General features: G+C 37.4%; 3 protein-coding genes across 10 annotated transcripts; 1 reads left to right on the top strand and 2 right to left on the bottom strand.

Annotated features, from left to right (window-relative positions):
* Positions 1-14,114: 14,114 nt before the first annotated feature.
* Positions 14,115-15,284, bottom strand: LOC109176792 (pentatricopeptide repeat-containing protein At1g31430-like). The gene is made up of 3 exons (XM_019326186.1): positions 14,598-15,284; positions 14,269-14,392; positions 14,115-14,185 (listed from the first exon to the last, which is right to left on the bottom strand). Exons 1-3 carry the CDS (start codon positions 15,282-15,284, stop codon positions 14,115-14,117), a joined length of 882 nt encoding a protein of 293 aa, XP_019181731.1.
* A 59-nt stretch (positions 15,285-15,343) lies between these two features.
* Positions 15,344-16,213, bottom strand: LOC109176791. The gene is made up of 2 exons (XM_019326184.1): positions 15,849-16,213; positions 15,344-15,701 (listed from the first exon to the last, which is right to left on the bottom strand). Exons 1-2 carry the CDS (start codon positions 16,211-16,213, stop codon positions 15,344-15,346), a joined length of 723 nt encoding a protein of 240 aa, XP_019181729.1.
* A 1,439-nt stretch (positions 16,214-17,652) lies between these two features.
* Positions 17,653-24,224, top strand: LOC109176799 (origin of replication complex subunit 5-like). 8 transcript variants are annotated; one of them, XM_019326196.1, is made up of 8 exons: positions 18,253-18,339; positions 18,505-19,356; positions 19,461-19,877; positions 21,348-21,651; positions 21,760-21,806; positions 21,843-21,863; positions 22,844-23,140; positions 24,049-24,224. In XM_019326196.1, coding segments are annotated over exons 2-6 (1,599 nt in total). In that variant the 5' UTR covers positions 18,253-18,339; positions 18,505-18,526; the 3' UTR covers positions 21,844-21,863; positions 22,844-23,140; positions 24,049-24,224. The 8 variants fall into 8 exon arrangements, with proteins under 8 accessions (XP_019181738.1, XP_019181741.1, XP_019181735.1 ...); XM_019326193.1 differs by lacking the exon at positions 18,253-18,339 and adding an exon at positions 17,653-17,830 and having other exon boundaries at positions 21,760-21,863; positions 24,049-24,218; XM_019326190.1 differs by having other exon boundaries at positions 21,760-21,863; positions 24,049-24,219.
* Positions 24,225-26,565: the final 2,341 nt, after the last annotated feature.

Here is a 26,565-nt window from a genome sequence, read left to right as displayed (position 1 = left end):
GCCCCGCCCCGTTGTCATCCCTACTCTAAATATGGGTACTCACTTTTAGTTTCTAATTTTAGTTCAGATGGTTCAACCCGTCCGATTAGCCCGACAACCCGAAGTTTAGGGTTAGGGTCAAACCGAACCCGAGAATAAAATATTAATAAACCGATTAGCCCGACAACCCGACATGGCTAGCCCGAACCGAGTGGGCTGGCCCGATTGACATCCCTACATACATCCTCTGAAATGTACATGGGGCATTCTCAACTACCCTATTAGTTGCAATACCCACTCTGCTCTCAGGATTTGAATTTAAACATTCATCTAAGTAGTCCCTTATTCTTTTGAACTGGTCTGAAAAACTTTGATTCATTTTCTTCAAGACACCTTTATGAGCTCTTCTTACCATAGCCACATTAACATTTATCTTTAGCTCTGCCTCTATGTCATCCTTCAACTTAGTATGCTTTATGGTTGGATCTCTTACAATCTTGTCTTCATATTTTTCTTCAATCCATTTCTGAGTTACAACCCTTAAACGATACCTTAGATTGCACATATGTTCTAGATGCAATGTTTTCAATTGGAAACATTTATATCTCTCTTTCCAACTACAGTGCACCAGAAAAGGACAACCACTCACACATTTGACTATAACTCTCATTTTCTCATTCTTATAGAAGTGGATATCCCTCTTGTGATGCACTGCATATTTCACCATTGCACTCTTAAATTGTGTTGCATCTTCAAATAACAATCCTCTCTCTAAATCTGGACATTCACACTCTGGGTTATATGAGGGGAATCTGGATTTCTTATAACAATCTTCTTCAAACTCACAAGTTGGTGGATCAGGAGAGTCATAGTAATAACCATCACTACCATAATCAACAGTTATTGGATCAACAACATTTGACTTGTCTTTGGCCTTTTCCTTTGCCTTTGCCTTACCTTTTCCCTTTCTAATTTCCTGCATATTACCCTCCCTATTGAGGTCATCTTCTGCTGCATCAAAACTAAAACCAACATCAAACTCTTGTGTAACCCCTTCATTAAGGTCTTCACTATCTTCAATTTCCATCTCATTTTCAACTTCATAATTACTTTCAAAATCAGCATCCTCTCGAACAGGTACATCTTCATACTCATCTTGAACCTCAATATCAGCTTCACCATCTGTTTGTCCTCCATAAACAGTATCAATTTCATTTCCTTTATCAACATCCTCAGTTGCCAGTAACAAGAAATCAGGTACCACATTAGCTTCATCAATTCCATGATCTACAAAGATATCACATTTCTTCCACTTCTTTGCAAAAGTAATTAGGTCTAAAGTGGCTTGATCAATCCATAGACATATGAATTTCTCTAATGGTTCATGAGCTGCTTTATAGTATAGAGATTTAATGTTACCATATTGTCTATCTTTTATATACTTGACCAAGTGTAGATATGAGATCAAATCTGGGTCAGTTGTTAGTTTCATCACCTCACCATTTATATACTTTAGTTTAGGTTGTTGTACAAAATTCCCACCATGGTGGACCACTAATTCAACACTTGTTCACATGTCTGTAATAATTTAGTATACTATTAAAAGCTATTTTAGACAAAGTAAGGGTACATTACAGTCAAAAGAAAAACTGTAAAGTTAAACACACTGCAACTGGACCCCATTTGCACAAACACACTGCAACTGGACCCCATTTGCAAAAAAAAAAAAAAAAAAAAAAAAGTTAATCTAGAAGCATTCAACCACGTGTAATAAAATACTCAATTACTTCCACTATGTACGACAAAGAATGACCACATTTTTAGTAAATCAAAAACTTGCTGGCATTTTTGAATACATATTCAATGAATACAACTAATCAAGTACAGACAAGAAGGTAACGCAATCTCCATAACCATAAATCCTACAACACCCAATCTTGAACAAAAAATAAGAAGCCACGACTATAAACCCTAGAACCATCTTATTTGCATTTCTTACAAAAATATAGTATTGTAAGACTAAAGTGTACGATATAGATGACTTACTTGGATTTCCAGTAGCTTGGGGTCGCCAATGGTAGAATTTCAGATAAGGTCACCGGATTTCGCGCTTGGAGGGGTCGTCAATGGCAGTTGCTTTTAGAGTCTCAGAAATTATAGGGATGGACAGAGAGAAATAGAGAGTTGATTTGTTTTAACATAAAATGGGATATTAAAATAATGCCACATGTGTTTGTATTTATTTTTGTTATAAAAAAAAAATCCCACATGGAATCCAAGTTGGCAAATTACCAGTAACAAACCTTTAAAACTAGGAAATTGGCAAAATTGCATGTTGGGAAATTGGCAAAATTGCATGTTGTTGATAGATTCAGGGACTTAATTGCAGGCTTTTTGAGTTCAGTGGCTCAATTGTAGTTTTGTGTACACTTCAGTGGTCTATTTGACCCTTATTCCTTTATATTATAAGAGAAGGGGAATACCCACACATATACAAGCTATTACATCAAATGTTATTCCTTTATATTATAAAAGAAGGGGAATACCCACACATATACAAGCTATTACATCAAATGTCACAATAATTACCTTCACCGAGGCTCAAACCTATCACTTCCCACATAAGAGAACAACTTGGTGCCAATAAATCACAAGGTCCTTTGGTAAGTTTGGGATTATTAGATCAACCTTTACGTAACTAATCGACATATTTGAGTCAAATTATAATACATGACAGTAATAATAATGATCTAAAGATCTGTGTTTTTCACGTTTTTCATCCGTTATTTTGACAAGTTATTTCCTCTCGTTTCTTTGATGAGTTCTTTTTTCATTAAGGTGAAACGATTTAACTGATCATGACATATGTTTATCTCATCCTGGACAACGAAGAAGATCTGAACCATGATATGCAATTCAGATTAATGAAGGTATTGTCTATGGACAGAAGAGCTGCAATAGATACTCAGGTGGTATGCAAGACTTCTCAAACAGAGTCAGTCTTGGGTAGCCAGATCATTAACAACATCAAAGAAGCTTCAGGTTTCTCCAATGAATTCAGCTTCAATCTTGTAAAACAGTTTGCGATTCAAGCTTCTTATAGCATTGCTAGGAAAGTTGTTTCTATGTCTGATTGTAAGGAATGTTTTATCATTCTATCGATCTTTATTGTAACCGTTTCAACTTATGATTAATGAATTAGCTCTTTATTTTCAAAATAATAATAATAATAATAATAATATTATTATTATTAATAATATTAATAATAATAATACTGATGAATTTATGTTCTTATATTTGGGCAAATTATGATGTGAAACCGTGTGCACCATACGTGCACACGGTTGCAAAACGACGTTGTTCTAAATTTTTTTAAAAAAATGCATTTATCATTGTCGTTAATGGCATTAGGCGGTTTCCTTTCGTATTCAAACATTTCATTCTCTCTTCGCAATTGCACAGTTTAGAAATTATGAATCTACTGTATTTAAATCATGAATCTATAGTATTAGATTTGTGAACATGTGATAGAGCTATATGTTCATAATTTTATAAATATATGTTCATAATTATAGAGCTATATGTCCATAATTTTCGATGTTCATATTCCCAATTGTTGAACTCTATATTCACAAATCACATAATTATATGTTCATAATTTTATAACTATACAGTTTAGAAATTATGAATCTACAGTACAAAAATTATGAATCTACAGTACAGATATTATGAATCTGTAGTATAGAAATTATGAATCTACTGTATAGAAAGAGGTTTTTTCCCAAAATGGTCCCTTGACTATTGCTCATTCTCAATTTTGCATTCCGACTTTCAATTGCACCAAATCTGGTCCATTGACTTTCAAAACCTCACCCAATTTGATTCTCCGTTACGTTTTCCGTCAACTCAGTGTTAAAATGGAGGGCATTTTCGTCCTTTTACCTACTGTACACCTAATATACACAGAGAAATAGTTGAGGGACCATTTTGAGAATAGTCAAGAGACCATTTTGGGGAAAACTCTTTTTTTTTTTTTTAAATTTCAGTGTGTATAATTTTATTTTTTAGATTCTATCAAATTAGAATTGTTGTAGATTTTTTTCACAAATATAAATAGTTAAAATCCCACATTCCAACCTCAAAGTTTTTTAACTTTCTCTATAGATGTTTTCAAAAAAAAAAAAAAAAAAAAAAAAAAAAAACTTTCTCTATAGACTTTTTTCCTCTGTCTAAACATACAAATTTTTCATCTATTCTTATCAAGTTTTACCATAAGTTCCTTAAATTTCATAAATACTCATATATGTTTTATTTTTATTTTTTTTTTGAAAAGTTGGCTTAATTTAGCCTGCAAGGTTATTATATTAGTTTCATTTCATTAATAAACTTAAATTTGAAAGCCAAACTTTATTAACAAGGTATGTACAAAAACTAATAATGTTATTTTCAACGATAAAAATAATATTTAATGTGATATATAATGATTGATTGTCTATTGAACTTTTAGTATATGTATATACAGGCCTGGCTCTAGGCATGTCTGCCCAAGGCCTTTGCACAAATTGGGGGCCCCATAATTAAAAAAAAAAATAAAAATTATTGTATAGAGTATATAAGTGGGAGGCGGCATAGGCAATTAGGTATTAACCAAATCATTACGTAAATACGTACTACCGTAACAAATTTCTTTCCTTCGGCGCAACCCTATTATTTACGTATTTATGCAAATTTCACAAACAACATTACAGCAGACGACAATTAGGTGTTATGTAATTGACACAACAGACGCAAATCTCAACTAGCACGCAATTGACACAAATAGCAGACGACAGACGCAGCTAGATAGAATTTTTCAATTTTTCTTGATCATACAAAGTCACAAATTCTCAAGTTCTTCAATTCTTTTAACAAATAATTAAAATTACTAAATATTTGACAATTCTTTTTTATTATTTTATTTATATGACTTAAATTAATTCTGATTACAGAATAATATATTCAAGAATTTTTTTCCTGATTAATTATTTATTCATAGAGTATCTAAATATTTTTTTTTTCTTAGGATTTTATAATTATGTCTTCTAGAAAATATTCATCTTTGTTTGGGAAGGGTTAAAAGAAAAGAAGAATTGAGCAACTAACTCAATCTCAAAATGGAGCTCTTGAAAAATTCATTATAAAGAAACTCAAATAGCTGTGCAAAAATATGATGTCAAGAAAAAATTGTTAGATGTTAAGCTTCATATTGAAGATCAAGATGATTGTGAGATTGGAAAAAATTTAAATGATAGTGTGCACAACGAAAATAGGTATCACTGTGACAATGACAATAGTAAGAATGTTGATAGTTGTTTAGATGATATTCGTCACAATGATAAACCAAATGATTCGCTTTTATTTGACATATATGATCCAAGAAAATTGGAATGCCCTTGATTCTAAATTAATAGATATTCTTGTGAAAATGGTCCTAAAAGAGATTTATCAATAAATAAAAGTCTTAAAGATAAATTCTATAGAAGATTTTCGTTAGCATTTTACACAAAATATTTGTCAAATGGAGAGAAGAGTGACCGAGATTAAATGATTAGATGTAATTTTAATACCATTCAAAAAAAAAAGATGTAATTTTTATACAATATTTATATTTTAAATTTTTGACATAACTTTTTGAACAAATATTATTTATATCTACAAATTAGTTGAAAAAAGGGCCCAATTTAAGATATCACACAGGACCCCCATTTCTATTGGAACGGCCCTATATATATATATATATATATATATATATATATATATATATATATATATATATATATATATATATATATATATATATATATATATAGGGTCAGGTTTCTATGAGAACGGGTCTTTCTATGCGATCAGTGCAGCATACACCATCCATAAATGCACTACACAGTGTTCGAAAATACACCATTATGTGTGGTGTATTTTTTTTGTGGTGCATTTTTTGGCATTTCATTTTGATGTATTCTCGAACACTGTATGGTGCATTTATGCATACCTAATGGTGTATGCCGCACTGACCACACGAGAAGACCTGTTCTCACCGGAACCAAAATTAAGTTTTCGAAAATACACCATTATGTGTGGTGTATTTTTTTTGTGGTGCATTTTTTGGCATTTCATTTTGATGTATTCTCGAACACTGTATGGTGCATTTATGCATACCTAATGGTGTATGCCGCACTGACCACACGAGAAGACCTGTTCTCACCGGAACCAAAATTTATATATATATATATATATATATATATATATATATATATATATATAATTGTAGAATTCATATTAATAGTAATGAAGTAAGAATTATAGAAATGATATATTACTAATTATAACTATGGTAACATTTAATTAAAATCTAAATAAAATCAAACTTACCAATTGAAGAATGTAAGAAAAAGATATTGTGTTTGCATGTGCATGGGAATAATAATATGAGTTTTTGAAAGTCAAGGGATCAAATTTGGTGCAATTGAAAGTCGAAATGCAAAATTGAGAATGAGCAATAGTCGAGGGACCATTGTGGGATAAAACTCGTATAGAAATTATGAATCTAGTGTATTTAAATTAGGAATCTAGGGCTTAGAAATTATGAATCTACAGTATAGATTTTATGAATCTACAGTATAGAAATTACGAAGGATAACGGTGTCACTAACAGCACCGTTACTCCACCATAGTAAAACGTCGTCGTTTAGGCCCGTGTGCACCATGCATGGTGCACACGGTTGCACAACATAACTGTCGATTCATGGCAAATTATATCGTGCACCAAGGCGCACAATGCATTGTGCGCTCTAGCCAAAACGACGTCATTTTGTACTTTTGTATTTGTTTTTTTTTTTTTTTAGAAATTCCATTTCCCGTTTCTGTCGTTAACTTAAAAAAAATTCCTATTTCGAATGTACATAATTGTATAGTAGAATACACATAAAGTCATAATATAATACACATAATCTAATATAATACATAATACACAAACTTTTAACATAATACACATAAATTCTTAACAGAATACACATAAACTCTTAACATTATACACATAAAATCGTAACATAAAAAACAACGTCGTTTTGGGCAAAGCGCATAATCTGGTGCACGATATAACGATTGCAGAATTCATACTCTTAAGTATAGAATTTCATAATACAAGATATAAAAACTCACAACATAAGACACATACACATGCACCAGAGTACACAATGCACTGTGAACCTTGGTCCATGGTACAAGAATTGGTCGTGGCAAATTATACCATGGACCGTGATCCACATTGTAATGTGAACTATGAATAAATATTTATTTTTAGTAAATTGAAGGTACATTATTTGTATACTGACGGTTCATTATTGGGTAATATACAAATAATGTACATTAAAAATATTAACATTCAATTCAATACATTAACATGAATAAATATTTATTTTTAGTAAACTGAAGGTACATTATTTGTATACTGACGGTTCATTATTGGGTAATATACAAATAATGCACATTAAAAATATTAACATTCAATACATTAAAAATAAACATTTAGCATATTACAAATTGTACTTTATGTTTGGTGTCTGCAAGTTAAAGCGACCAAAAACAAAAAGACCCGCGAAAATGCTAGTCTAGCACGTTGTGACTAGCAACCCACGTGCCAATCAGCTGTGTGGGCAACGGTCCAACAATGCGTAAAGTACATTATTCTAACTCATAAAATACATTATTCTAACACATAAAGTACATTATTCTAACTTATAAATGCATTATCTTATCTCAGAAATTTCATTATTTTAACACACATAAAGTACATTATACAGTATTTTAACTCATAAAATACAATATTTTAAAACATAAAGTACATTATTCTAAATCATAAAATACATTATCTTACCCCCAAAATGTTCACTATTCTAACACACGCGTAGAGCAATGAATTTTTCTTTTTTCTTTTTATCATCAAAACGACGTCGTCTGAATTGTGATCCACACATCTGTGTGAACCACGGTCCACACAATAATTTGTACCCGCGCGGGCTATAGGTCAACTTGCGGGCCAGGCATGTTGAATTAAAAAAAAATAAAATTATTTAACATCCCAAGGCTAGGGTTATGAAATAACCAAAATGGATTATGTTCTTCGTCTCCTGTCTCCCTTTATGGACTGTGGCTTGTCTCCCACCGTCCCAAATTTGCAAATGGCTAGGCTACCAACCCACAACTCCAGAGTATCTAGACGTCCTACTCAGCCACACCCTACGCTTATGCACAATCATCGCAGAGATTTGCAGTAGGTCGTCGAATCTAAACGGTGTTCGCCGAAGTCTGAATGTTAGTCGCCATTTTGCCGAACTTCGAACGTAAGTCACCTCGCCAACTTCAAACTCAGGTCGTTAGACGGTGTGTTTTTCTACATCCCATCTTTTACCTAGTTTTGGATATGTGTGACTATGTATACATATATGAATGAGTGGTTCGGATCTCTACTAGAGGGGTCGATTGCAACTTTCGTGGACCACACTAAGCAATTCATCTCTTACATTGCGGGCAACATCCAAAAGAAGAAGTAGTTCGCCCATTTGTGCTATGTAAAACAGAAGAGCTCGAAGACCATGTCCAAGTTCCTGAGTAAGTGGAAAAGAGAGGTGATGGGGGTCTCGAACTTTGAAGGTAAACTAGTCATCCTGATTTTCACCAACGCCTTGAGATTAGGTCATTACCAACCCAAGACATGTTCCGAGCTGATGGACCGGGAGGCGAAGTTTGCAGATGCTGAGGTGACCAAAAAGAAAAAGAGAGACGAAGATGAAAGACGAACTCGGAAGGATAAGGCACCACAAGCACAGGATGACCGTCAGGTGCCACGGCCGCCACGCTGCGAGCACACCAAGGAACCTAGGTTGAGCCCCCTGCGTTACCTCACCCCGTTGACGCAGCCTGTAAGCACCATATTGGACCATGCAGAGGACATGGGATCATGGAGTACCTTGGTGAGTGCATAAAGATAACCTCGCAATAGACCTTAACAAATATTGCATGTTCCACCCTCAAACAGGGTATGATATAGACCAGTGCATACTCCTCAAGCGCCAGATTGAGAAGCTCATCCAGCAGGCCTACCTCGTACATTTTTTGAAGAGACCAGGGTAGGGACATGAACTAAGCAACGTATGGAAAAGGGCTGTGGCTCCGGGCCATCCACCTCAGCGTCATGCAAAAGAGAGCTCGATTAACTCACTTAAGAGGAGGGAAAGGAGTTGGATGATGCCCACCCTTAGAGGAAGCAGGTTATTCATGTCAGGAGGACCAGAGGGTGGGGGCACACCAGCAAAAAAGAAAAGGTGGGCGAAGTTGTACGACCCCGACACGAGAAGAGGCCAAGGAGGGAGCCCATTACTTTCACCAATGACGACCTCCCAGATGGCCCCCTCTCCCACCGAGACGCCCTGGTAATTAAGGTTGAAATCAACGATGTGATTGTCCACTAGGTACTAGTAGACACGGGCAGCTCGGTAAACGTCATGTATTATGACACTTTCACCCAACTGGGGCTGTAAAGGAAGAACCTAGGGCAGGTAAAGACCCCGCTGTCCGGCTTCACAAGAGACTGCATCGAGACAGAAGGCTCGATCAATCTCGAGGTGGAGATAGGTACACCAACCCATGTCAAGAGGTGGGAAGTGGAGTTTATGGTGGTAAGGTTCAACTGTGCCCACAACATTATACTAGGCCGACCTGCTCTGGAGGACCTCATGTGCGTGATCTCCATGGAACACCTGTGCCTCAAGTTTCCAAACCCAACAGGAGTCGGGGTTGCCCGAGGGGACCAGATGATTAGCCAGAGCTGCTACCTGCAAGCATGCCGTCAGATAGGGAAGCGAGACCTCCAGGTCCATACCATAGCAGAGAAGGCACTATAGGAGGAGGAAGGTTGAAAGCCCGTGGTGGAGATCGAGGAAGTTGTCTTGGACCTCAGCCGCCCTGATTGCGTGGTAAAGGTAGGAACCGGCCTCCCACCTAGGCTCCGAGCTTGGATTATAGACATGATTATGAGCTACAAGGAGATATTTACCTGGGGACCTGAGGACATGTCGAGCCTTAGCCGAGACATCATCTCCCACAGGCTGGTCGTAGACCCTATGGCTAAACTAGTAAACCAGCGCAAGAGGCACCTCTCTGCAGAGCGGAAGAGGTTTGTAAAGAAGGAGGTCAACACTCTCCTCAAGATAGGGCACATCAAGGAGCTGAGGTCATGTACCCTGAGTGGCTTGCCAACATGGTCCTTGCCCCAAAGCCGCCTACCTAGAGGACGTGCGTGGACTACATCGACCTCAACAAGGCTTGCCCTATGGACCCCTTTCCCTTACCCAATATTGACCAGCTCGTGGACGAGACAGATGGGTGTACCCTCATGAGCTTCCTAGACGGCTTCCGAGGGTACCACCATATTTTCATGCACGAAGATGATGAGGAGAAGACGACTTTCACGACCCTTGAAGGAGTCTTCTGTTATCGAGTCATGGCCTTTGGGCTCAAAAATTCAGGGGCTACATTGTGACACCCCCGTTTTCAAACACTAGAGCCTAGATAGATTACAAACTTACACAGTGGAATAAACGCTAAACGGGGAATGCTACCACCGTAGCCACCCATGCTAGGATGACTACCTGGCTAAACTACTAAGATACCAACACAATGAATGGATGCTCACATAGTTTAAATACATGGGATACTTAGCAAAACATGATCAATAATTTCCATAAAACATTTCATGCCATAACAAGCCCATAACGGGTTCAATAATAATGACCTACTCACATATAAGCATACTTAACACTTTTGATAACTCAAGCTTGAATCACACTTAGGTTAAAATGATGGTACATGCTTTGTTTTGAAAATGGTTTATACATAATCATATTCAACATTTTTGGCTCGAACACATCAGATCTGAGCCGCACAAGTCACCCGGACCCGTGAAAACAAACCATGGCCGGACCCAAAAGTGGCAAAAATTCCCTTCTGCCAGGGCCCTAGACCTTGCAGGACTAGGCGACAGGGCTGGCAAGCCCTGCTGCAAGGCACGCATGGTCATGGGCGTGAATGGCCTTCACGCCCTGCCATAGTTCACGCAGAGCTGGCCTGCATACCTCCCAGGTATGTTGGGAAGTCCTGCTAGAACAAAAAAAGATAGTTCACGCAGGGCTGCCCTGTTTAGCGTTTATTGGTATCTTAGTAGTTTAGCCGGGTAGTTATCCTAGCATGGGTGGCTACAGCGGTAACATTCCCCGTTTAGCGTTTATTCCACTATGTAAGTTTGTAATCTTTCTAGGCTCTAATGTTAGAAAACGGGGGTGTTACAATGTCGCCCCTGAATTTTTTAGCCCGAAGGCCATGACTCGATAACAAAAGACCCCTTCAAGGGTCGTGGAGGTCGTCTTCTCCTCATCCTCTTCGTGCATGAAAATCCGTGGTACCCCTAGAAAGCGTCTAGGAAACTCATGAGGGCACACCCACCTGTCTCGTCCACGAGTTGGTTAATGTTAGGCAGGGGAAATGGGTCCATAGAGCAGACCTTGTTGATGTCAGTGTAGTCCACACACATCTTCCAAGTAGGCAGCTTTGGGGCGAGGACCACGTTGGCAAGCCACTCAGATTACAAGACCTCCTTGATGTGCCTTATCTCGAAGAGAGTGTTGACATCCTTCTTTACAAACTCCCTTCTCTCCGCGGAGAGGTACCTCTTGCGCTACTGCACTGGTTTAGCCACTGGGTATATTGCCAGCCAATGGGTGATGATGCCTCGGCTAAGGCTCGGCATGTCCTCAGGTCCCCAAGCAAATATCTCATTGTAGCTCCTGATGGTGTCTATAATCCAAGCTCGGGTGGGAGGTCGATTCCCACCTCTAGCACAGATCAGGGCGGCTAAGGTCCAAGATGACTTCCTCGGTCACCACCACAGGCTAGGTTTATGGTCGGCCTTCCTCCTCCTGCAGCGCCTTCTCAACTATGGTATGGTTCTAAAGGTCTCGCTTCCCTATCTAACGACATGCTCGCAGGTAGTAGCCTCGACAGATTTTCTGGTTCCCTCAGGAGATCACAACTCATGTTGGGGTTGGAAACTTGAGGCATAGGTGATCCATGGAGATCACGCACCTGAGGTCTTCTAGAGCGGGTCAGCATAGTATAATACTGTGAGCACAGTTGATCTTTACCACCACGAACTCCACCTCCCACCTCTTGACATGGGGTGGTGTACCTATCTCTACCTCGAGATTGATCAAGGTACTCCATGATCCCCATGTCCTCCGCATGTCCAATATGGTGCTTACAGGTTGCATCAACGGGGTGAGGTAACGTAGGGGGGTCAACCTAGGTCCCTCAGCATGCTTGCGGCACCGCAACCTTGAGGCCCAACGATTCTCCTGGGCTTGTGGTGCCTTATCCTTCCGAGTTCACCCCTCCTCATCGTCTCTCTTCATCTTTTCGTCCTCCACAACATATACGAACCTCATCACCCTGCCTATCAACTCATAGTAGGTCTTGGGAAAGTACTGGTTGAGGTCACGATGGAAAGGACACGATCTCAAGGCGTTGGTGAAAATCGGGACAACTATTTTATGTTCAAAGTCCGAGAACCCCATCACCTCTCTTTTCTACTTACTCTAGAACATGGCTAGGGTTTCCAAGCTCTTCTACTTTACATAGCACAAATGGGCGAACATCTTCTTCTTATGGATGCAACCCACAAAGTAAGAAAAGAATTGCTTAGTGAGATTGTTGAAAGTTGCAATCGACCCCTCTGGTAGAGATTCGAACCACTCCTGGGCCTGACCGTCCTAGGTGGAGAAGAAGCCTCGGCACATGATACCGTCCTAGGGTCTGGATCCATTGATGTATTGCCCCAATGACTTTGACAGCTTTATCCATTTGTTGTGCTGTTGGGAGGAGTACTTTTCTGGTAATGAGATCTTTTATCAACAAATAGTATAGATTGACTCAGACTCCATAATCGTGGTTCAGGTACATTTTCTAGGCTTCTTCATGTTTCTATTAAATGTCATGCTTTGTTGTACTTGCATTATGTGTTTCTGAAGAGGTTTGTTCTGCAGGGAATGATGATTCTGTCGCACTTGTGTGATGAACCCAAGGGCCTGGAAACTACATGTGCATGGTAATTTTACTTTTCTGGTTAATAAACTACTGTAAATCATGTTGCAACTGAACTTGACTTGTGAACTTAAAGATAATATGAATATATACTAATTTGAAGCATACAATTTTTGTTTTTATGCTGACCAATCATTTTTAATATTCTCCGTCATGTATCCATTATTGAAATTCTTGGTGTCAATATGGTATGGACATTGAGTATTATTTTTCTAAGTTCAATTGAACTTTACTATTGTAAGCTTTAATTGCTCAAGCTGAATGTTGTTTCATCTGCATATTGATGACTGAATGAAAAAGAGCAGAGAGTTGAAGGGATAAATATGTAGAATGATGAGAGGCTGAAGAGGAGAGGGAATAAGTTAAGGCAGAAGCAAAGAAAAGTGCAGAGAATAGAAAAACAAATGGGACAGCAGCAGGAGAAGGGAATAAAATAATTTAAGGATTTATTTGTTGGTTGGACTGTTTGGGTAATTAGGTTTTAGTGAGTAAAACAATGGTGGCTTTTGACGTATTGCTAACCGATCAACTTTAATTGCTCAGGTTGAATCTTTGTATATGTTATTGTTCTGTAAAATGTCAATATTTGTAATTTATATTTTTATCAACAATAGAGTATTTGTGAAATGTCAATATTTTTAATTTATATTTTTACCATAGGTGTGTAATGAACATGGATAATTGCAATAGTGCAGAGGAAAGAAATTGACAGGAGAGAGGTAAAGAAGAGAGGAAGGAAAAAGGGAGAAAGAGAATAAGAGAATTGGGGAAGAGTTGCAGAGAGATGAGGAAGTTAGAGAAGAGAGAGATAGATAAATTTGATAAGATTGTATTCAATTTCCAAAAGTATAAAAGAAGCATTGCACTCTACTCCCTATTTATACTACGAAGGAAAAATATCTAATTACAACTCAGCTAATTTCCCGAGGTGTTACAATACCTTCCCCCTAAAGATCCTTGTCCCCAAGGATCACACAATGAAATTGAATGCACTTCAATGCTGCCTGAGAAGGCAATCCTGAGATCACAAAGTACACTATTAGAATATTTTGCAAATAGCTTGCAATTATTTAAAAATAAGAATCCATCATCTCCAATGACCAATCTTGTAGTTTTCCCTCAAAAGGATCGAGTTCATGGCAACCAGTTTAGCTGCTGTTATTCGGTTGGTAGTCACTGGTATGCTTAGATCCTTGTCCTCAAGGATCAAGCAAAGAAGAACCACCTGGACCAAAAACAAAGTTACTGCACCTTTGCCTTGTAGGATTTGCATAGAAGACATCATTCCATTCATGTGGAACACTACCAACCCCATTCATTTCACTTGCCATCTTCTCTTTGCGGCATGCTCTTAGAATATCAACACGCACTTGATATACCCTGCTTTTAGGTAGGAGTTGAGAATGTCACGTGTGCAGTTTAGGACATACCGAAAGGAAACCTTCACAAATCTCAACTATGGTGGCTTCTTTCTGCAGTATTTCTTCACACCATTGAGATATATTCCTCTCAACTGGTGCATCAGGGTACTCAAGGCTTTCTTCCACAATTACCAGTCTGTTGGTTTCCCTAACAGAAGCATTGATTGTAGATCTATCAAGTGGTCTGACTAAGCACAAAATGATAATCTCAGCGCTGACTCCTTCCATTGCATGAATCCCAGCAGCCTTGAGAGTATAACCAACCATTTTTGAGAAAGCAGTGATTGTCACCAGCCTTGCGTACATGCTAATCAGGCATGAGTAATGGTCCCTTGCAGGCTTGATTCTGTACTTGCTTTTCATCATGTTGAAATAAGCAAATGCTTCCTCCACCATTCTAGCATGGCTACAAACAAAGAGAACAGCGGTAAATGTGACCAGGTTTGGCCTCCCTCCCACAAATCTCATGTCTTCAAAGAGCTGCAGTGCCTGTTCAGAACAGCCATTTTGTGCAAAGGCTGCAATCATGGAAGTCCAGCTTACCAAAGTTCTTGTGGACATCTCTACAAAAGAACGGCTCGCACTATCAATGCTTTCGCATTTACTATACATGTTGAGTAGGGCAGTCCCCACAACCACATTAGATAAGAAACTAGACTTGATTACTTGGGCATGAATCTGCTCCCCTTGCTCCATAACTGCTAGTACACTTGAGAAGATAAACAAGTCAGGTTTTACGCCAGGTTGGTTCAATCTCAAGAAAAGTTGAGTGCCTCTATTCCACAGCCATGACTTGACAGAACATCCTCTGCTAGATCTGTCAATTGGGCAATTCCTACCATCATAGCATTCCACAAAACCAAACTTCGCGTTTCCATTCCATCAAACAACTTCCCCGCCTCCTTAACCAATCCACCTTTCAAGTATAGATACAGAAGTGAGTTTTTTATGAGTGGATTAGAACTATACCCAAGCTTAATGCTCAAAGAATGAACTTGTGATCCCAATCCTAAAGCCCACGTTACAATACACGATCTCAAGGCATTAGACGGTGTGATTTCATTTGGCTCAACACCATTACAAAGCATATCAATGAAAAAACTCAGCGCCGTTCTAGAATCCTCATTATCTCCAACAAGCACATATAACAGAGGTCCAAGATATTACATCCTTCCCATCATGCTCAATTTTAGATTTCCCAATTGGAAGACAGAAATTAGAATCGAGAGCTTCAGCTGATACAAGGAAGGACTCACCTACTCTAATCGCCGCTTCTGAATCTCCCGCGAAGATCGCCGCCTTTGAATCTCCGGCGAAGATTGTCGCCTCTGAATCTCTGGCGTAGATCGCCGCTTCTGAATCGTTAGCGTAGATCGCCGCTCCGAGTTCCCAACGAAGATCGTCGTGCCTGAGTCACTGGCAGGGATCAATTCATCATCTGGAACCAGAGGAGGAGATTCGTTGAGTCCGAGAGCCTCCATCACCTCGTTTTTTAAGCTGGAGAACTCAGCTTCCATCCGAAGCTTAAATTTGTCCACGAAATCCGCAGTAGCCTGAGACTGTGCATCCAATTTATGGCTCAACTCCACCCCCTGAGCTTCAAGCTTATCCAATCGAGCTTCCATGGTAGATGGGGTATGGTTTTGAGGGAGAGGGCTCTGATACCAATTGTAATGAACCTGGATAATTGCAGTAGTGCAGAGGAAAGAAATTGACAGGAGAGAGGTAAAGAATAGAGGAAGGAAAAGGGGAGAAAGAGAATGAGAGAATTGAGGAAGAGTTGCAGAGAGATGGGGAAGTTAGAGAAGAGGGAGATATGGAAATCTGATAAGATTGTATTCAATTTCCAAAAGCATAAAAAACAAAGCATTGCACTCTCTACTCCCTATTTATACTAAGGAAAAATATCTAATCACAACTCAGCTAATTTCTCGGGGCGTTACAAGGTGCTATATTAAACTAAAATTGAATTTATTTTTTCTGATTCATATTTTTGAATTTGCATGTTGCATTGGAGTGATAGAATAGAAAGTTGCAAATTAGTGTTGCATTGGTAGGATCAAAAGCTGCAATAGACAATTTGAAAACTAAAATGTATACTCCATATTATTTAACTTTGTATATTTTAAAAGGAAGTAGTATTGGTGTGAAGTTTCTAGATTGGTAGAGAGACAATGATGGATTGAGAGAGACAGAAGAACACGCAAAAGACAAGAAAATATTAAAATATGAAAATTCATGTATAAAGTACATTTAGATTTTTTTTTTTAATTTTTTAAGTTGGGCTATGGTTCTAAGAATGTGTAATATTTAGGCTTCAGAAAAAAAATTCTCATTTGAGCCAAATTTTAGAAATTGCATACATAAAATATATATTGTTGGTCAATACTATAATTGTGACATGTAAAGTAAATATTTAAGTTGGGTCACTTGTGATGTTATTGAGAAATATTAACCACACATACTCTTAGCCTTTGCAGTGGTACTAGATTGGTTGTAACGAAATTAGTTGACCATGTTATAAAAACACGAATATTGGCAGGACCAATGCTCACACTAAGGTACTAATAGCTAGAATAATTATCACCCTATCAGACTTAAACTAACTTTTAGGGATAATAGAATGACAATTTTAATTGATCTTTTCATATGCAATGACTATTAACCAAAGTCAAGGTCAAGCACTATCGAATGTTGACTTGCTATTAAAGAAACCAGTTTTTATTCATGGTCAATTTTATGTGGTTGCATCAAGAGTGAGTAACTCAATCCACTACAAAACTAATAATTTATAAATATTTTCAAAAAATAACATAAAATCAATCATTACTTTTTGTTAATAATTACACATGTTGATAAAATTACATTAAAGTTTTACCCGTGCATCGCATAGGACGAAACAATATCTAATATAGCATAATAACATAACTCCTAAACCAAACATAATTATATTACATATCTTAGTTTTATCTAAACACAATAATCTAACATTTCTACCATTTCCAACAATCTAACATTTCCTATCTTACCATCCGTTCCGGAAACCAAATCCCCCTAAAAGTCAAAAACCCTAGACCACCTCTCTGGCTCTCTTCGTCTCTCACTCCCCGTCTCCCACTCTCCTCTCCCCTCCCGCCTGCTTCTCTGGTTCCAGCAATCAAGCCAACTTCGCTAGGCGCTGGTTCTTCACTGTCAGTGCCTCTGTGTCTCACGCCCTCCGTTGCCAGCAGCCAGAGTACCGGGTTAGCTTTATGAGTTTGTAGTCACTGCCTGTGTTTGCTTTGTTTGCTTCTTTTCATTCATTTCCAGTTTGCCCTTTTTTTTTTCTCTCTATTCCTTGGATTTTACTGCGCTGTAGCACTGCATCTCTGTTCCATACCTCCCAGTCCTAAATTGAATGCTTAAATTTGTATTTGGCTTACATGTTCCACCAAATTCAGGGGGCCATCCTCATTGCGGAAGTTATAATTTCTAGTAATTCAAGATTTAAATATATCAAATTAAAAACTAATTAAATAATTAAAATTGTATATATTATTTTACACTCTATCTAAAAAGGGCGGGGAATCTCAGTCCCGGAAAATCCCCGGGATGGGGGTAATTCCCAATCCCCAACTGGCCGAGACGGGGAATGGGAATTGAATTCAGGGACGGGGGACGGGACAGGACCCATTTCCTGCCCCGCCCCGGCCTAACTCTTAAAGAAGCTCCTCTCACTTCTCCGACAATGTCCGGTGTCTTCTCCTAGCAGGTATTCATCGGATTCCACTTTTGCACAGATTGATGTTAAGCAAACATTTATGCTCGTTTTTTGTTTTTGTTTTGTTTTTTTTTTTTTTCCTTCATGAAAGTAGGACTAGTGTTGTTTAACTTACATTATAACGTTTCTGACAAGAAATTTATCTGGCTACTTCAGAATTTTGCGGTTTCGGGTAGAAATGGGTGAAGTGGAAAATCCACAGATTACTAGAAGAACCACTAGATTATCATCGTTTTCATCCTCTGGCATGCCAAATCCAAAAAATGTTGAGCTGGAGTCGAAACCTCTGACGATAAATGATCTTGCCTTCGGTAATGAATCAATTAATTTTGATGAGTTGATGTCCAGTTTACACGGCAGGCGACCTCAAATTCGCGAATTATTACGCTTATTAGGCCCCTTAAATTCTCCAATTTCTCCGATTTTCATGTATGGAGGTGCCTCAGTTGGGAAAACAAGTACAATTCTTCAAATATTTAAGTATCTAAAGAGGCCATTTGTGTATTGTAGCTGCATCACCTGTTATAGTCCTAGGATTTTGTTTGAGTCTGTATTGAATCAGTTATTGCTACATAGAAGGACTGAAAGCAATGGTTATTCTAGTGCAAAACGGTGTGATAAGCCCTCAGATTTTGTGAATCTTTTACGGGAAGCTCTAGTTAAGGTTGTTGAGGATCTGAAGATGAATGCGGAGAAATCAGGATCTAAGAAGTCAGCTCAAAGGACTAGTGGGAGGATGGTTTACTTGATATTTGATAATTTAGAGCGTATTCGAGAATGGAATAAGTCTGAGATATTGCCTTTCCTATTTAAGCTTTATGATGTTCTGAAGATGCCGGAGGTGGGTTTGATCTTTGTTAGTGCTACCTCTCCTGATACATATTACTCTGACACGGGCTGTGTAGAGCCTGTCCATGTTTACTTTCCTGATTACACAGACGATGATCTTCACCAAATCTTTACGAGGAGGAGCCCAGGAAACTCGAAACTGTATTCATCTTTTCTCGAGTGAGTGCTGCTTCTACTTTGATTCCTTGACTTTGCTAGTTGTTGCTTGCCATAGGTTACTGCAACAGCATCATCTATTTACTTGTTTGTTTGTTTTTGTTTAGAGCGGTACTGAGACCTTTCTGTCGAGTTACAAGACGAGTTGATGAGTTGTCAACTGCCTTTTCATCATTATTCCAGATATACTGTGAAGGAGTTGATGATTTGGGGGCTGTTCCTGATGAGCATATGAAGAATAGATTATATTGTCATCTTAAGCCACATATTGGACCAGCAATGAATGAGGTATTCAAAGTCTTGTCCAGGCCCTCCCCAGAAGTGGCCACCAACAAGATCAAGCGCAAAGTTGTTCCAACAAAAGATGGATTCGGTGAATCTTGTAATGAGGTTGACTTTCACATGTCCGACTGTGCTAAGTATCTTCTTATTTCTGCATTCATTGCTTCAAGAAACCCAGCTACTCTTGATGCCTCACTGTTTGATTCAACTGGAGGCTGTAGCAGTCGGAAAAGGAAGAGGAAGTAAGTGGCTTCAATGACGTTAACTAGCTTTTGTTAAGAAGCAGTAATTACTACTCCTATCTCTCCATTTTACATGTTCAGTTTGATTGCTAGGATTTGCAAATCCTTTTACAAATAAAATGTTTATATTAATTAATTTAGTGTTAGCAAAAAAAGTTCACACACACACACCCCTCTAATTTTACCACTCCATGATGTGTCAAAATTATAGGCATTAGTAGTGTTAAAATTAAAAAAGAAAAACTAATGTTTAGGATTTTGCCACGTGGAGTGGTTGATTTGTGAATGGTAAAATTAGGGATAATTAGCATTTTCCCATATATATATATATATATATATATATATATATCATGGTTGCAGTAGGCACTAGGCGCTAGTCGGGCGTCCGGACAGTGCCTAGCGCCTAGACGGTCTAGGCGGCGCCTAGGCGGAATCTAGGCGGCGCTAGGCGGGCGCCAAAAAAACAGTGGTAGACTTGCAGTTTGACAATTTTAATGAGGTTGTTTTCAACATTTAATCAAATAACACATCCAAATAAATGAATTAATGATAATTCATAAGTTATAACATCAAAACAATGATTTTTAAAAAAAAAAAAAACATTAAAACAATATTAAAAATTAAAAATATTCAAATATGAAATACTCAAATACTTCAATCATCCAAAGATTCAAAGTATCAAACTAATCGACGAGTGTATATATGTCATATTATCTATATGTATGCGTGCACGCACACACACATATATAATAAAAAAAAAATAGGCCGAGCTAATCGGGTTAACTCGACCAAAATTGACGAGATAACTCGACTAACTTAGACGCCAGGCGGCCAAATTGGCCGAGTTAGGCGCTAAGCGGATGCCTAGGCGGCCAGTAACCTAGGCAGGCGCCTAGGGGAGAAATCGCCACGGTCTAGAGGCGCCTACCGCCTAGGCGGGGCCTAGGCGGGCGCCTAGACCGATTTTTACAACCCTGATATATATATATTTACAATAAAGGTTGAGTAAATTTAAAAAAAATAAAAATAATAATAATAACAATAAAATGTTGAAGTAAATAAGTGAAACAAGACAAACTTGTATATATTTCAAATAGTGTAAATGAAACAAAGGGAGTAGTTTAGTGATTGCCCTAGTATTATCTCATCCTCATTTTTGCGGCTGATAACTAGATTGGATAAACATATGGTATTTTATTCTGTTTTTGTTTGGTACTAGGTTTCTGAGTATAGCCAAGCCCTATAGTTTACTTGAAAGCATTTACATTCAAGGAAGCAAAATTGTGTCAGCTCCTATTTTCTCTTGTCGTTTCATTGAAAGCTGATAAGATTGTTACGGTGTTGTATTTAGTTTTGACTTTTGATACATGAACATGATAGTTCCCTTGGGCAATATTAGGGAGTAATATTTGCTTTAATTTTGCATCGTCTGCATAACAGATTAGTTAGTTTTGCTGATATTGTGTTCAGGAGCTCTCAGAAATCAATGGAGCAGAAAGAAATTGCAGAGCAAGAATCAGTGATGAAAGGACCAGGAACTTTCCCGTTGGAAAGATTATTAGCTATATTTCAGTGTATAACATCGGTTTCAGAATATTCAACTGATGAAGAAGCAGAAACAGGACGAAATAATAATAATAATGGGTTAATGTGTGATGTTCTCTTGCAATTATCAAGTCTGTGCAATGCTAATTTTATCAGTAAAGGAGGAAGTTGCCCTTTGGAAGGTTCATTACGGTATCGATCCATGGTTTCTGAAGATTTGGCTCTCAAGGTATTGGCATTCTTCAAACTCTCTCCCTCCCTATTATACATACACACCTACCTTTTGGTTATTACATTTGTGATGTGATGTATATTTGTGTTTCCTGATGCTTTATAGGTTGCCCGGACCCTAAAATTTCCTCTGTCCAAGTATTTGTACAGATAACACCTGCCTCTATGACTCTGCAAATCAAACATTGCACATTCTGTACAATGTCACATGTATGGTTAAATTTCCAAACTTTCTGTTCAGTGCTAACGTATTACATGTATGCAATATAAGTTCTTAATGTTTTCTTTACTTGGATCAGTCATGACGATAACAACAATGTTTTTGAAATCATAGTTTCAGAAGATTCTCCCTGCTTTTTCTGATAGTAGAGAATCATCACGAAAGAAGCATGGTTAGTTATGAGACTATTTGGTGGAAGCATGAGCCACCTAGCTTAGTTCACTATGCTACAAGCATAGTTGATGTTATCCATCAGTTCCTGGCTGGTATTGGCCATAACTAGAAGAGGGCCGAGTGAACTGAGTCAACTGACGTCCGGTGGTAACCTGCTGGTCGCCCTTGTTTAGGACTGAAGAAACTTATCAACGAAAGTCGATTTATTGTTAGGTCTAACAGGATCATTATTAACAACGTTGAAGACAAACTTGAGCTACCAATTGCTACCATAGAGGCTAGCAAGACGTACAGGTTTAGGGTGTATAATGTGGGGATGAGTCCATTGATAAACTTCTGCTTCCAAAGCCACACCATGATGCTGGTGGAGGTGGAGGTGGAGGTGGAGGTGGAGGTGGAGGTGGAGGTGGAGGTGGAGGGTTCAAACACCGTGCAAAAAGTTTAGGACTCTATCGACTTAATTAAATTAAGTAATTTTTAATATAATAATTTAGAAAGTAATATATTTTGCAAAAAAGGCCTAATCAATGTTGACTTCTATTTTTTTTTTTTTTAATTGTAATGAAGTGTCATCTTGTCAATCACCTCGGTTGTATAGGTGCATCAAATATCTACATCTACAACTTTAGTAAGAGCCAATATTGTTAGACTTTAACGGAAAAAAAAATGTCGGTACAACAATATGCTCTACAAGACCATACTTTGTGCTCATCCAATTGTTCAACACCAAATAAAAATTCTAATATACCCTCATTCTTCTTACTAATACCAAATTTTGAATGTTAAATTTTAACAGATTCTGTCAATTGAAGAGGCGGTGACAAATTAATAGTTTACGTGAAATTGGAGAAGCACAGCTGAAGCGACGGAATTAGGACAGGAACACAAGCGGGAGAAGCACAGCAAAAGCGACGAAAGGAGGGGATTACCGAAAGGAAATTGTTCAGTTCCGTCTGCCGCCGCCGGATCGTCAATCTGAAATTCAAAAGAGAGGGAGAGGTCGCCATCTCCAGAGTCCCGACTCCACACTTATCAAACTCTCAGGAAGATCATTACTGGCTCCAAGTTTCTCAATAGCCTTGTGAAGAAGCTGGTATCAAATCTCTTGCTTCTTCCGATAAACTTTCCTTCCTGTTTCCGTTTTTGTGCGTTTCTGTTTCATATTTGTGGGTTTTCTGTTTGACTTACCATGTTGATTTTGGTTTGTTGATTTAAACTCCGTTGCTGCTGAGTAAATGGCTGCAAAGAAGCACTTGCTATCTCTATATTGATTTCTGCTTTGCCTTAATTCTATTCAAAAAATGATAAACATAAGTGTAAATTAAAGATGATAATTAATTTGGATGGCTGCTGCATGTGCATATTTGACTTACCATGTTGATTTTGGTTTGTTTAGTTAAACTCCATTGCTGCTGAGTAAATGGCTGCAAAGATGATTGATCTCTTCTTACTTTAACCAGAACCAGAACCATTTAAAAAAAAAAAAAAACTTATTTATACTCATTTGTTTGTTTATTTCATTTTTGTGGACTGTCAAGTTATCAACCTAACATTAATGAATTTGTAGGCAGAGTAGGTTGACCTGCCTGTTGTTCTTGCTTTAACAATGATTCAATTTAATTTTTCATTTTATTTTAATCTTTTGTTTCTAATAGTTTGTGGCCTTGAGATTTTTTTTTTTTTTACCAAATATACATCCGTGGTTGGTTGGTTGTTGAGGCTGTAGTTCATAGCCAAGTAACATTGATAAACAGAATTCTCACATTGAATTTTTGTTTCACTCCATAAAAGAGTTCAATGTACAAATTCTGTTTTTTTATAGCAATGTTACCATCCTTATGCTCAATACTACAAGCAATCTGGAGCAAAGTTATTTTTGTTTTATGAGTGGTTTTCTGGATTTTTCACATTTGGTTCTGCTATCTTCATTTTTTCTGTAACTGAAAATTCAGTATGTTGCTTATTCTTGACATTTAGGAATTTCTTTGTGGTTTTGTCCAGGTAAGGTTGTTAGCATTGAATGCCTACCTTGGTTGTTTTCTTCTTTAATCAATTGGACAAAAGCACATCATGTGGTTGATATGGGGGACCCGAATACCAACTTTAAGGATTGATTGATTTGATTCAATTGCAAAAAGTTCAATATGCATGCATATGTTGTGGTCTTTGTAGAATGAGATGTCTAATAAGTAGCAAAGAGTTCATGAAAATGCTAGATGTGTAAAAAGTTTAGACCAAATGCTCCAAAATCATATCATACTCACTTAAAAGGTAATAATTTGAATTGCTAAAACCATTACATTGACTTATTTATGTAAGCAGTGATACAGTTCAAATTCAAGTAGATTATTATGTTTAGATTGCATTTTTGCTGACATTTAGGAGACACTTATTCTGCTTTTCATCAGATTCCCATTCCTTTGACACCAGTAAAATATTATTGTGAGTTTCTTTTGGCAGGGCTACTGTAAAAATATTTCACGTGCATTAAATGAATTAAAAATGTTCAATGCAATAGTGCTTTATTATATCCTATCTGTTTCAGTGAAAAATATTTCACGTGCATTAAATGAATTAAAAACATTGAATAGAACAAGGAAGAGCATAAATCTTGCAGATTGCATTTGTCAAAGCATCATGTAAGTTGGCGTTGAAAGCTTACTTTAGACAAAAATTACTTAATTTTAAAGATAATAATTAATTTGGATGGCTGCTGCATGTGCATATTTGACTTACCATGTTGATTTAAACTCCACTGTTGCTGAGTAAATGGTTGCAAAGAAGCACTTGCTATCTCTATATTGATTTCTGCTTTGCCTTCTGTTCAAGAAATGATAAACATAAGTGTGTCGTCACAATATGATGATGTGTACAAGGGGTGAGATATGGTCCAAGTCTCGACATCGCATCCGATATCACACCAGACTAATCCATATTTGAACCAAGATACGATATCTTAAATATATAGGAGATATATATGTTACTATCACATATTATTAAGTCTTATTCTAACTTGATTGTGTACCGGAAAGTACAGTAGAGATAAGTTTGATGAAGTCAAAACAAATTATAAAGCAACATGGATTTCTTCAAAAATCACAGCTAAAAATGCAAATGTAGTTATCAAAGAAAACCTAAAGCCAAGTAGAGTGGTGATCAAGTAAACCTAAAGCCAAGTAGAGTGGTGATCAAGTAAGCTAAGGGATAATGGTTTTTGTACATTGATATTTTTTAGGTCAAAGGTAGAGAGACTAATGTGTAAAAGGGCTCTGAAATTCCAAATTGGGAAGCTGAAAGCTGGTGTGTATTATTCACACCTATAATTTAATAAATGGTTTTTCCGTTTTGTGTTGCACACTCCTTTATTTATTTATTTATTTTTGTTAATGTACAAAGATCAGAATGTATTCTCATTCATGAGTTTTAATTTATTGTTTTTAAATAGCTATGTTATGGAGTTTCGCGATTTTGAAATCCCTGAATCCAGTCGTGAGGAGAGGAATAGAAAACATAGGGAGCGGTATGCTTGTAATGAGAGTCGACGGGTAGAGATAAACTTGAGACGCAATCTTATACACAACAAGGCAAAAACATGGTATCATATACCATAACATCATTGCACGAATCATTCTCATTCACTACCACCCGTAAACAAGATGCAATACAGACACAGCCAGCAAACAAGGAAACTCAACTTCACTAAAGATGGAGAAGATGAAGACAATTCTGAGCCTTAACAAACGCCCACTAAGAAAAATTAATCTCATATGCTCAAATTACTCTTTTCATGATAGATAGTCAGCTTTAGTTAGTGGTTTATTTCTTTTTACTTACTTTAGTTCTAATTTCGAATTTCTTTACGTTTTTATTAAATTATAAGCACCAAGACTATTTCTTTATCTTTATTAATTTCGCATTATTCTCTTTCATTATTATATGAATACTTTAACTAAGAGTTAATTCCAGCAATGGTCCTCTGACTATATTGATTTTCTAAAAGATGAAATTTCAATTTTGGTCCTATGACTATAGGGGTCTTGTTAATTTAAGCCTTTGAGTTTTAAAAGTGTCAATTTAGTACCTTAACTATACAATTTTTGTCAACTTTGGTCACTCTAGCCAAATTGCCGGTCAAATTTCGCCGGAAAATTTTAATTGTTAAAATAATGAAGGTATTTTGATCATTTCACGTCTTTTTTCTTCTTCCCAGGCAAGTCCATCCCTTCCTCTCCCGTTTCCGGCGAATGCAATGAACAAAGATGATGGGAAAAGGAGGCTTGATGATATTAATAGATAGGGTTTACAGGGAGAAAAAACGCCAGAAACGGAAGAGAAAGGGATGGACTCGCCGAAGAAGAAGAAAAGAGGCGTGAAACGACCAAAATATTCTCATTATTTTAATTATTAAAATTTTCCGGCGAAATTTGGCCGGAGTGACCAAAATTGACAAAAATTGCATAGTTAAGGTACTAAATTGACATTTTTGAAAGTCAGGGATTAAAATTAACAAGACCCCTA

This window comes from Ipomoea nil, unplaced genomic scaffold (genome assembly GCF_001879475.1).
Source record: "Ipomoea nil cultivar Tokyo-kokei standard unplaced genomic scaffold, Asagao_1.1 scaffold0758, whole genome shotgun sequence".
Lineage (NCBI taxonomy): Eukaryota > Viridiplantae > Streptophyta > Magnoliopsida > Solanales > Convolvulaceae > Ipomoea > Ipomoea nil.
Note: the sequence above shows the minus strand (reverse complement) of the source record. Positions and strands in the feature narration are given on the sequence as shown.

Bases quoted from the DNA above. Each gene is read 5' to 3' on its own strand.
- LOC109176792 (XM_019326186.1), bottom strand. From the start codon at position 15,284: ATGGAGCAAGGGGAGCAGATTCATGCCCAAGTAATCAAGTCTAGTTTC. The intron at 14,393-14,597 runs GTATGTCCTAAA...TTTTTGGTCCAG, and splicing joins TTTGTGAAGGTTTCCTTTCG to GTGGTTCTTCTTTGCTTGAT. The intron at 14,186-14,268 runs GTCATTGGAGAT...TTGTGATCTCAG, and splicing joins GAGGGAAAACTACAAGATTG to GATTGCCTTCTCAGGCAGCA.
- LOC109176791 (XM_019326184.1), bottom strand. From the start codon at position 16,213: ATGGAAGCTCGATTGGATAAGCTTGAAGCTCAGGGGGTGGAGTTGAGC. The intron at 15,702-15,848 runs GTAGGTGAGTCC...TGAGGATTCTAG, and splicing joins ATTCAGAAGCGGCGATTAGA to AACGGCGCTGAGTTTTTTCA.
- LOC109176799 (XM_019326196.1), top strand. From the start codon at position 18,527: ATGGGTGAAGTGGAAAATCCACAGATTACTAGAAGAACCACTAGATTA. The intron at 19,357-19,460 runs GTGAGTGCTGCT...GTTTTTGTTTAG, and splicing joins CTGTATTCATCTTTTCTCGA to AGCGGTACTGAGACCTTTCT. The intron at 21,652-21,759 runs GTATTGGCATTC...GATGCTTTATAG, and splicing joins CTGAAGATTTGGCTCTCAAG to GTTGCCCGGACCCTAAAATT.